General features: G+C 41.6%; 1 protein-coding gene across 1 annotated transcript; it reads right to left on the bottom strand.

The window, feature by feature from the left end:
- Positions 1 to 379: 379 nt before the first annotated feature.
- On the bottom strand, positions 380 to 1,636 carry LRRC3B (leucine rich repeat containing 3B). The gene has a single exon (XM_010151150.1). It carries the CDS (start codon positions 1,475 to 1,477, stop codon positions 698 to 700), a length of 780 nt encoding a protein of 259 aa, XP_010149452.1. The 5' UTR covers positions 1,478 to 1,636; the 3' UTR covers positions 380 to 697.
- Positions 1,637 to 11,936: the final 10,300 nt, after the last annotated feature.

Genomic DNA, 11,936 nt, shown 5'->3' with positions numbered 1-11,936 from the left:
AAGATGAAAACCCACCCTGTTTCCCCACTTACCTCTCTTCAATGTCCTGCAATGCAGCTCCTGCATGTAGTCTCCTCCCGTGCTTCCGAAACGCCCTCCAGGTCTTACCCAAACTTTGGTCTCTTACACTTGGAGTCAGGGCACTCTGCCCTCCCCACACTGCACCCCTCTCCCGTCACAACGAGCAGCCCCAAAAATGGGCTACTATCCACCAGCTCTTCACCTTGTACCCCAGGGGGAGAAGTGCCCTTTGGGGACCCTCCATTCCCAGACCTCTCACATTCCACTTGGTCATTGCTCCTCTCTTCTGCCTCGCGAGCACTGATCAAACCAAGTGTGCTCTGGCACTGGACCGGTTTCTGATCAATAAATTACTCTGTTTTACATGGTTCAAATTTAAGCTTTTATTTGGTTTTTAAACTAAAAAAATAAATTTCATTATTAAATAGTGGAATGGGTCTAAACTAATGTTTACATATTAATTCACTTGCTTTAGGATACCACCAGAGAAATAATTAAAGTATACCACCCAGACAAAACTTTCTGCTAGAAAGCTCAACAGTGGCGTAATTCAGTTAAACAGGAAAAAAAACCCCAAAAGTCTTAATGTTTACAATGAATGTTAGAAGTAAACCTCTGGTTTTAGTGTCATCCAAACCTAGTTTCCACCACAAAGGCAGTCATTGTATTCAGAATACTATACCACAGTGCTAATGTCATCAGCTTCGTCGGGTTTCTTTTGCCTGCTTGGCAGGGATTTCAAGTACTCAAGGTGCCTCCTTGCATCCTCCTGATTTTGCCGGACGTAATAAACCACATACGAGATCACCATGGTGAACCAGCCAAACATGGTGACCAGCATGGCATAATCGGTAGTCTTTTTAGGCAGGTTGCAGAGGTCAGCATCGTTGGCAGTGTTAAGAAATGGTGTCCCCGCGTGCTCATCCAGCACAGAAGTCTTGCAGATGACGTTGTTGGCCGTCTCGTGGTTGGAGGCCATGCTCCTCAACACCTGCTGCAGTGTGCAGTCACAGTGCCAGGGATTGTTTGCAATTCTGGCTCTGGCCTTCAGGTTGTTGAAAGCGTTTTTGTGCACGCTTTGGATCCGGTTGTCAGACAAATCCAGAGTCTGCAAGGTTTCTGCCACCCCTTTAAAGGCATGTTCATCTATAAACTCAATCCCGTTTTTTGATAAATTGAGGACTCTCAGTTGGTGCAGGTCCTTAAAAATTTCATTGGGGATAGATGTTATCTGATTGGAGTCCAAATAAAGTAAGACTGTTTCTGGAGGAAGATCTCTGGGTATTTCCTTGAGGTTTGCATTGCTACAGCTGACGTTCAGACCTCCGGAGTGAGAACAGAGACAGCCTTTCGGGCACATACTGGCAGAATGAAAGCACAGTATCATGAGGACAAAACTTTGTAAGAGCAGACACATGGAGAGGGAACGAGTTAACCACAGGTCTACCAAATGCATGCTGGGGTGTCAGCATAATCACATGACCATTTCTCATTCAGCCAACAGTGGAACAGAATGGAACGGCAAAGCTGAAACGTGGCTTCATTTTCTTCGGTGGGATTAGTAAAAACTGACTAACATGTGGGCTTCCTCATGGTCAATACTCTTCTTAGAGGCACACCTACAGAGAAGAAGGAAAACAAGTTCCTTATACCATAAACTTCAATCCCAATTTTGTTTTCATAAAAAAAAAAAAAAAGAGAGAAATAAAAGAAGCCAACATGAAGTGCAACACTAAATAAATGACCCATTATCCCATCAGTGCATCAGAGGATTTATTTAGGTAACTCCTATTAGCATTAATCTGAGTTTAGTACATAAATCCCCAGAAGGGATAGACCACACTTACTACAAATTACACAGGTTTGGGCTTTAATACTTATTACAGAAGGCATTGGTTTGTTTTTTATCACAGACTTTTCTAAACCAGCTATAAAACTAAATTACATTTTCCCTTGGTAAAGTAGAAGATGCATTAATAGGAGCTAACAGTGGGATCTCCAGCAACAGTGGCAGGTAAGCTAGGAATTTGTGGTGTTTAATGTGAACTTTATATCTCAAAGTGATTTATGTTACTTGAAGTCCAAATCTTAGTACTTCAGCAAGGAAATATTTTTACTATATCAAGAAACAAAAATTAAGTAGTCCAAATGCTGCTGTGAGATACCACAAACACGCACCATCGCCTTGTTTGTCTCCCTCTCCTTCTCTTCTGCTTCTGACCGCTGAATTTCCTGTACCTCCCAGCATTTTGTGAGACATCGCTGAGACCCACAGAAATAATTTCTACCTCCAGTTTTCTTAAAAATTTTCATTCCATTTAACATAGAGAAAAAAAAAGAAAGGTCACAGTTCCCAAAACCTCATCCCCTCCCCTCCATCACCCAAATAAAACTCACACAAACCTATGTATAAGCCAAATGAAAAAAAATACTACTCATGGCATAGAATTTGCTAATAGAACATATGAAAAATATTTTATCTGCTTTTCCTCTTAAGTTGGCTTAAAAATAGTACATATCCAGAAGCTTTTCCATTTTCTCCTTTAATTGGAGCACAAATACAGAAGTCTGAAATGCTGACCTATAAGGTTTCAAAGACAAGCTCATTTATTTTTTCCCCTATTATGGTAAACTAAGAATTTTCTAACCACAATGCATCCATTTGTTTTCATGTACATGCCCTCGTCTTTGTAGCAGCTCAGATATTTGCAGCCTTCGGGTTGTATTTACATATAAATGAATTTCTTTTTTTCTGAACCCACACTGTAGTCCACTGAACAACAAAATCCTTGCAGGGAGGGTATGTGTGCATTTTACAGGAAAAAGAAGAAATTTTGCCTGCAGAACTCACATACTAACTGCAGTGTCTGGCACATCACAGTAATATGGATCAGATACGTCATGCAGTATTTCAAACCCATTATAAACCCAAATATTCTGCTCTAAAAGGAAAGGAAATTGTTAGCAATGAGAAACTGAAGTTAAGGAGGGAAGTAAGCAGAGCAGGAAAAGCTCCCTATAAGGCACTAGAGGTGAGGCAGCACTTCCACAGTCAACAGAGCATCCTGCAGGACCTCTGTGGAAGAAACAGGGTTTAGGTGAAAGAAGCCCCTTGCCCTGGGCGCATGCTTGCCACTTCTCCCTGTGGCTCTTCGGTCACTGCAGTGCTTCGCCTTCCGATCACACAGACATCTGCTACAGAAGGAGAGGAGTTCCACGAGTTGTTTTTTCCCAGCCTGCCCAAAAGTGCTAACTACTTGCCAAAACGTGCAGCCCATTCAGAGGCCAAGCCAGAGCTGGCAACTGTTCACCCTGGAAGGTCCAAGCTGGCAACCTTCTCCTTCCTCCCGCGGACCTGGGTGCTGCTGCAAGGCCTGTCTCCTGGAAAAACAGCCACCTACTTCCTTTTCCCTTCACATTTACGTGCATCACTACTGTGCTGCACTGAAGCGGCAGATGAGTGGTGTGGCTCATCACCACAGAATAAGCATCTCATCACTGACTACATCTATACAGTGGCTGGAGTCCTGCCAAAGGAACGGACCGGGGTGAAACAGCAAAGAGCTGAAGTCGATGTTAGCTTTGTAGAATCATAAAAATCACATTGTTCTCACCAGAGTGTGATGATTAAATACCATATTCCCTATTTTACAGGCAAAAAAAAACCCCTGCCAACCTGGAATTACACCATGAATCCTGCTGAGTCCTCCACGGCGCAGCTATGCCACCAAAGATCGTGCGTCACATAGGTCCCACATACCAAAACCAATGCGGAACATCTTCGTCCTACTGGAGACAGATGAAGCTCTTTGTTTCAGTGTATTAATGTGTTTAGAGTGGAAGAAGTAGGACTTACAGACTAAGCAGGAAAGTGTTTAATGAAGCAATGTCTCTTAAAAAGAGATAACTAAGTAAATGGATAAAGAGGGAGAAAAACAACTGATGTTTTAAGTCGTTAGAAAGAGCAAATACAACTTTAAACCTATAATTAACAACCCAGTCAACAAAACTTAGCTGAGCAAGAACAAAGCTCAGCAAATTCTCAGTGAATTAACTGGAAGCAACCCAATGGGACTGAGCATCAGTCAGGGGAAATGGAGCTTTGTTTACTTCCATAATCAAACTATCTGATCCAAGGGATATCTGAGGTTTAAGTTTCACCAACAAACTTACAGCAAGGACTTTCTTGACTCACAGGCCTCCTAATGACTGCAAGAAGGAAAAAACAGAACTAGGAGCTGCACATTCATAATGCCAAAAGGAAGATTTTTGGCTTCTTGAGCATCTATCTAATTTTCTCTGTTTAGAACACAATAAATAAAGAAGAAAGTAACAAAGTTAGAATAAAAACAGGAGATACACACCAAACAGAAACACTAAAAACTACAGAGAAAGGGATGGAAGACACAGAATTAAAACAAACAAATGAATTAATTAGAAATCTGCAAATAAAGGAAAAACATAAGAAAAATAAATGAAAAAGTAAATGAAGGCACAGGGAAATGTCAGCAATACTGCAAGCACACAGAGCACCACGGTATAAGACATTCTGCATATGTTTCTAAAGTACAAGTACAAGCATAGAAAACCTAACATACAATTCAGACATTGCAGAGCAATAAAACTACAGAGGGAAGATCACACAAAATAATTCTTTACAGTCTTGCAATTTAAACTGTTTTTTCAAGCTTTCTTCTTCCCATGCTCCCCCAAGGCCATTCACTCAGTACAGGAAAAAGTACAAATCCTGAAATCCTCAAGGAAAGCAAATTTGCTTTTAATACACAGTGAAGCTTCTACTGAGCTTCAGGTGTCAGGTACCTGCAGATGTCTGCCCTTCTAGCAAGCAATGTGCAGAAACTGTATCTTAGCACCTGAATGCAATATTACTACATTAAGTATTTGATTAATAACTCCTCCCCATAAGAAATGAGATACGTAAAGAAGCATTAGTTCCTCCAACCACCCACCTGGAAAAAAGGACCTGTAGACTTGTCCAAGTAACACAGAAAGTCCCTGACAAAACTACTTTCAATATTAACATGCTGTTGTGTTCTCACAACAAGAAACAGGAGTACAGGTAATTGTATAGCCAGCATACAGAACAGCATAAAAGTGTCACTGTGAGACAGACTGAGAGTTCTTGTTGTTTAGGACAATTCTAAGATAACAAAAGATGCATAAAAAAAGAACCGATCATATATATAAAAATTTCTGATTTAACAGACCTGACAAAGAGAAGGGCAAGGGGAAATAACAGTGATTTCTAGTATGGTACAGAGACTTTAAGAGTCCACATGGCAGATCTTCAGTTATTACCCAAGTGCTCACACGTGTGTGAGTAGTTTGCTTCTAGCCCTCTACATTGCTTATGCCCCTGTAAAAAAGTCAGAAGGGAGCAGCTTCCAGTCTCTTGCACTTGAAGGGCAGCCACTGCCAAGGACTCAAAAGCAGAGACCAAAATCAGTCTTAAGAGGTACTGTCCCTATAGCAGTCAAACACAGACACCTTTAACTGTCCAGATCACCTTGCATTTACACCAAGATGAAGTCAGCAGAGCCCCTTGATGATGACACTCTCCCTGGAAATTTTTTTCTTCCAAATGAGAGACTCACTCCCTGACTGTTCATCAGATGCCTTCTCCATACACTGTGTAGCTAGATCTCAGTAGGGTGCTTCTAAGATTACTCTCTAGCACTACAAAAATCAGCTGTAACAGCCAAATACATTTGTTCAAGTTGCTCCAATATCACAATGCTTTTACTTTTAATTACACCCAAATTCTCAGACACTTTCAGGTGAATTCCTAAGTATTTCTGTTGAGGAGAGATCAAAACTGTCACCCTTTTCCTGATGGTTATTCATCAAGCAAGATCTCACATGATAAAGACAAGACCATGACCCAATGTATTGAATAAGAATGTCTTAATGTGATGATTTCTGTCCTGAATAACAGTAATGAGGGCCACAAATAAAGTCTGTAGAATAGTATCACACAGATCCATGACAACCTAAGAATTCCAGACTCACACACAGCATCATCACTTGTCTTGCTTGTGGTCAAACACTGATGGGAAGAATCGGCAGCAGCTCTCTGCAGTCAGTACCACAGTGGCCTTCTCTGGATAACAGATCGCAAGGTCTCTTCAATGATAAGAGACAGGGGAGGATTTTTAATTTTTGTGGCTGTTGTTATCATTCACAAACAAGCAGAAATAGGAAATTGAAGAAAGATATGATCCTAAAAAACATTTGATTCCCTAAGCCAACCAGTATAGGTACTGGACAGAATGTGCTCTTCTAGCAGTAACAACTGGATAAATATTGCTGGTGTATGGGAAGATGCTTTTTCTTTGGGATGTGATGTCATGGGATGCTAAGAAAAAAGAGAGAAGCTGCAGCTGAAGCATGGTCTGCTTCTGAGCACAGGAGGCATGCTTCTTCCCATCATGTCCCTGTCCTTACCCACTATGCAGTGTTCCCTCTTTTCCCTTTTCCCACAGGGGCTGATGGGCTGATAAGGCCAGTCAGCTGCATCTGCCCCCTTGAAGCCCAGCTCCAAGAACTGGAGAGTGCAGCACTGTCCATGGGCAGAGTACTGTCCCAGCTGTACAACAAGTTTTATTCCCCTGGCTGGGTTCAGAGGTTGCATAAGACTGCAAAGCTGAGGCACAAAATGAGTTACAAAACAACAAAAGGCAGAGGTATGCAAGGTGCCCAGGAGATGCAGAGGGACTGCAGTGGTGTCCCAAAAGCATAAGTGATGTTCAGGGCAACTGCAGAGGCGCTGGGATCCCGAGGAAAGCAGTGAGGGCACAGGAGCAAGACAAGTTTGTGGAGTCAAGTCTGGGTGCACAGTATGAAAGTGGCAGCATAGCTGTCAGCCACCTACAGATTTTTATGTGGCTTCTAGGGTCAAAAACTCTGGCCACAAAGGGTGTTCACTGCTGATCTCTTATGCCAAGTGGTATTTCCAACTCATGCATTATCATCTGTGCAGATTCCATAAGCTAAATTATGCCTTCACTGACATTTGAGCAACGACACCATCCTCTTGTTGTGTGCGAAGACAGCTGCACAGCACACACGTCTTGCTGTGAAGGAAATTCAGTGATAGTAATTCCATTTTCCCTACCAATAACGTAAGGTACTACAATAATGTCTCTTCTTCTCTTCAAAGCTGGGTCCCCCTATGAAAAAGACTGCATCTGTTACTCCAGCAATGTCAAAGGGGTCACAGCTAACTAGTGATGCTTGGCATCTGCACGCAGTTTGTATTTGAGGTTACTGAAGGTGCCACGATTAGGGCGGAATTTCTTGCTACTGTAGCTTACGTGCTCAAGCGAGCAAGGAAGAAGGGGAAGAGGCAAAAGGAAAAAGCCAATAGATCAACCACTGGGGGTAGCCTGTTGACTGTGTCACTAATGTACTCAACCTGCCTGATCTGTCACTTTTCGATCTCCAGAAAAAATGGAAAAAATTATGTACAACCCAGATTCCCAAGAACGTGGATTGTAGGGTCTGAGCACCTGCCTGGCCATACTATTCTTCTGATGATATACAGCTGGAAAATGTAAATGACTCGCTACTAACTTTAGGCACTGTACCTGGAGAAGCCTTCATTTGAAAACAGATCCCCAACAGTATCTCAGTGCTCCACAGTCCTTGGGATCACAGAGTCCATCACACACGTCACTGTTTTTTCAGTTAATATCAAAGCTGCCCCTGTGAGCAGCTGTTGGCCCTCCACACATCCTCCTCACATACAACCCATACAATTCACACCCTAATCTATCGACTCCTCGCATGCATGTGTGCAACTCTGCCATCTTCAAATGAAACGCTCAGCTTTAGCTTTGCGCCCAACAAGTCTTCAAGAGATCCCTGAAAAAAAAACAGCTTGACTTTTCAAACTCAGTCTAAGTCACCGCCTAACCTTCAGAGTAACAACCTTATTGTGTGCAAACAGCAGAAGTTTGATACGGAATTAGAAAAGCCCAGGAAATAAAGACTCCTAGGGGGCTCTTTCGTTTCAGACATCTTTTAGAGCAAACTTGCACATCGAAGAAATATTAAAATTTTATAACTAAAAAGCCATTAGAAGGGAACACTGTAAAAACATCATTGTTTTATCTGACTTCCACACAATTACTGAGACGTTTTATAGTTTTGAAAGACCTGACATTATTTTTTTTTTTTTTTTTTTTTTCCCCCTCTTGTATTGGGTCTGCATGGCAAGGTTTTGACAGCAGGAGAGCTACAGGGGTGGCTTCTGTGAGAAGCTGCTGGAAGCTTCCTCTGTGTCTGACAGAGCCAATGCCAGCTGGCTCCAAGTCAGTCCCACCACTGGCCAAGGCTGAGCCCATCAGTGACGGTGGTAGCACCTCTGAGATAAAACATTCAAAAAGGGTGGAGCCGAGATTGCATGGCAGCCCATGGAAAAATAAAAAAAAAAAAAAAGAGAGAGGGAAAAAAAGGTATTTTTGCTCATTTCCCTATGGACATATGATAAAACTACACCACAGTAACGTGACTGACTGAGTGGGTACCGAGTCAGAAAGTGAAGATACCTGTGAGCTGGAGCTGAGCAGGAGCAGCAGGACCCAAAGGAGAACACAACAGCCACTTCTAATCTCTGTGCTGTCTGCACATTACAGAACAACAAATTTCATGGGTACCAAGTGAATTCTTCCAGACAAATACAATCCTTTAAAAAATGTGTACTGTCAGCAGGATAGACACTGCAGCACGCCACAGCTATGGGCAATCTCACTAGCTTCACAGACAGACACTTGAGTTGGGCAACTTGACCCTCTCTGTGGCTCTGGGACACCACCAGGAAATTCAGTTTAGGAGATGAAACAAGAATCTGGTCCTGAGTCTCAGGACCCAGGGTGCTGGTAACCTCTGTCTTTCATGCCTCTCTCCCTGGCGCTCCTCAAACGGGGTGCCGTTGCCTGGCTGCTTCACAGCAGAACTACCTTGAAGGTGGGTGCTATGAGGAACCAAACCAGAGTGATGGCAAGAGCTGCTTGCAAGATGCCAAGTGATTTAAACTTCCAGATTAAAGTCTCCAGCAGTGGAAGATTTTCAGGATCTCAGAACATGGCATGATGAAATCTTAAAGCAGTAAGAAGAGAAATTAATAGAAACCAACAGCAAATGAGGTGGGAAAAAAGGGGTGCAAAAGATCACTGATTCAATGAATAATTGAAATGTCATGATTAATCAGTGTGAGCTGAACTCCAATTACATAATGGATTCATTATCTAATGAAACACCAAATGTACTTAAACTATAATATTCTCCTGTAAGACAGGACTTAGAATGCCGGTTAACATTCTGTTCCCTAAAACCCACCAGCATAGACATTCTTCTAACAAATGCTCATGGCAAACCACTTCCAGTTGCAAAAACAAACTGGATAGGTAAAATTTACAGATCTTAAGCTACAAATACCCTCTCTTAACAGTCACGTAGTAATAAAATGGTTGAGGAGAGCCAAATGATCATCTAAAGCTATAATTACTTTCTGATTGTGAGATCACTGAATGTATCACTCTTTATTACACACTAACATCTTACCTAATTATACTGTGTGGGCAAATGAATCAGCACTTTAAGACTGATGGGTTCAGTTCATGTTAAAAAAATGTATTTGACTTCTCTCCCTTTTCATCTCAAGTCAGGAATTATTTTATAACTCTCAGCTGATAAATAATTGTGTGAATCTTAGCAGATATAATAACAGAAAAATAACACCAATTATCTCCTATTTTTCCTATGATGCTTTGCTCTTGGAAGTCTTCCGTGGTGACATATTTCTTGGAATGAAATTTGATATGCCTGATGGAAATTAAAGAAACAGCTGTCAGGGTTGCTCTTAGACCTCTTCTTTCAAGCCCTAACAAAGACTGAATATGGTTTTATTCTTCCACTGGCACCATCACTTGCTTTTTAGAAGATATTCAATGCTGCCTACTTTTCCCAGTTATCATTTGTACCCTCTTCATATAAAGGGGCTCCCATCCCTTCCCTGAACAATATGCCCTGCTGGGAGATAGAAACAATATTTTGTATGCGTATGCACGCCATTTGAAAAAGTAAACAAAACATTACATACACTTACAGTGCATATGTAGTGGCAACATGAAGTAAGTTAAAAATGAACAGCATAAGATACAAGACAAATACCATCATCTCCCGAACATCATTTATCACTTTATTTGCAAGAAATTGGCTTGACAACCTATAAAAGAATGAACAAAGGCTTATGATATGCTCAGCAAACACATCTTCAAAATGGATTTTTTTACCACTATATAAGAACATGGAGAACCATATTACAGATGCCAAAGGGAAATGCTCCACCACAAACAAATGATTGCCTGTAAACAGTTCTCCAAAGCCGTATCATCTATTTCTAGGTTATTTATTAGTGTAAAGTAGAGTCAAAAACATTTTAGAGTTTGGGATTATATTCTACCGAGTCCTGGTCACATTTTCTGTGACAACATCGAGAACCATTCTGTTTGGCAAGAAAACCCTTTCTGCAGAAGCTGAGTCAATCCTCCATATGATCTACACTAGAAAAACACATACTCTGAAAGCTTAAAATAACCTGAAGTGGAAATACTTTGTCTTCCTTGGGTAAAGAGACACAGACTGAAGTCTGTTCTAAAGTCTGGTTATGAACTGAATGCCTGAGAGCCTTTCACAATTAGGCAATGCAGTAGGTTTTCAACAAATCTGATAGAAATCCAGTGGAAAACATTTTCAACATAAAAGGTCGATTTCACAATACTTGCTGATCTATTTTATTCCCATATTATAAAATAATGTGATCAAAGTGAAAAAGACAAGTGCTTGATTTGAGCCGTACCCTGTCTCTACAGAGTAGCTAATGATGGATGCTCCTTCAACTTAATTCTGCAGTACCGTATCAGAGAAAATGTCTTCCTGATCTCAAGATAATTACACTGATCACCTCAATGATTACCAGCATAATCAGTGACAAGTCCTGCAATTCAATCTTGATAACTGCATCTGCTGACTGCAGATGGTGTCCTTGTCCAATTGAAAATCTCATTCTTATTTTGCAAAGTGTAAATCTAACCCTTGGTAACTAAAATTACATCATCAGAAACTACCAAGCCTTTAAGGTACTACCTTGCAAACACAAGCAAGACTCAGACCATCCAGAGACTTTTCTTCCACTTTTAAGGGTGCTTACTTTGTTCTACATACAGTTATCTTCAGGCTCATTCTGAGGTTCATCCAAATGTTCCTGCAACTTAACAGGCAGTGGGAAGAGAGAAGTTGTAATTAGGCTGGGGAAGCTGTGCTGATAATAAAGTCAGCAAGGCAGAAATAAGCATGCAAACCTGAAGGGACCATTCAGCAAGGAACATGCTAGCAGCTTTGTAAAGTTGACAACAATTGCATGAAGCAGCCAGCAAGACAGCTGCAGGCAGCAGATACCTGGGCACTAGGGAGTCCTAGGAGAAATAAGATGTGTTACAGACTCCAAAGTAAGGCAGGGAAGGGAGAAGAACAAGGCAGAGCTGACCGAAAGTTGCTTCTTCCAGCTGACCCTCTGTCACAGAGCAAGTTCCCAGGACGGGTCACCGCAGATAAGGCCATCTCTTGGGTTAGATGCCTCAAAATACAACTGTTAGCAGAGGCAGTGCTGCAGTGGCCGTTTAGCTTCCACTTTCACATACTCTTGCTTTAAACTGGGATCTAGATTACCCTGTTCTGCTACACCACAGGACAGCAGGCTGTTTCTCTCCATGTACAACTGCCCAGTGACATAAACACAGAGCAATAATCTATGGCACAGGGAATTTGCAAGAAGCCAGGGCAGTAGAAGCTACTCCTAAAATGAAACAATCTGATTAGTATCCACAAGATGA

This window comes from Eurypyga helias, unplaced genomic scaffold (assembly GCF_000690775.1).
Source record: "Eurypyga helias isolate BGI_N326 unplaced genomic scaffold, ASM69077v1 scaffold1430, whole genome shotgun sequence".
Classification (NCBI taxonomy): Eukaryota; Metazoa; Chordata; class Aves; order Eurypygiformes; family Eurypygidae; genus Eurypyga; species Eurypyga helias.
Note: the sequence above shows the minus strand (reverse complement) of the source record. Positions and strands in the feature narration are given on the sequence as shown.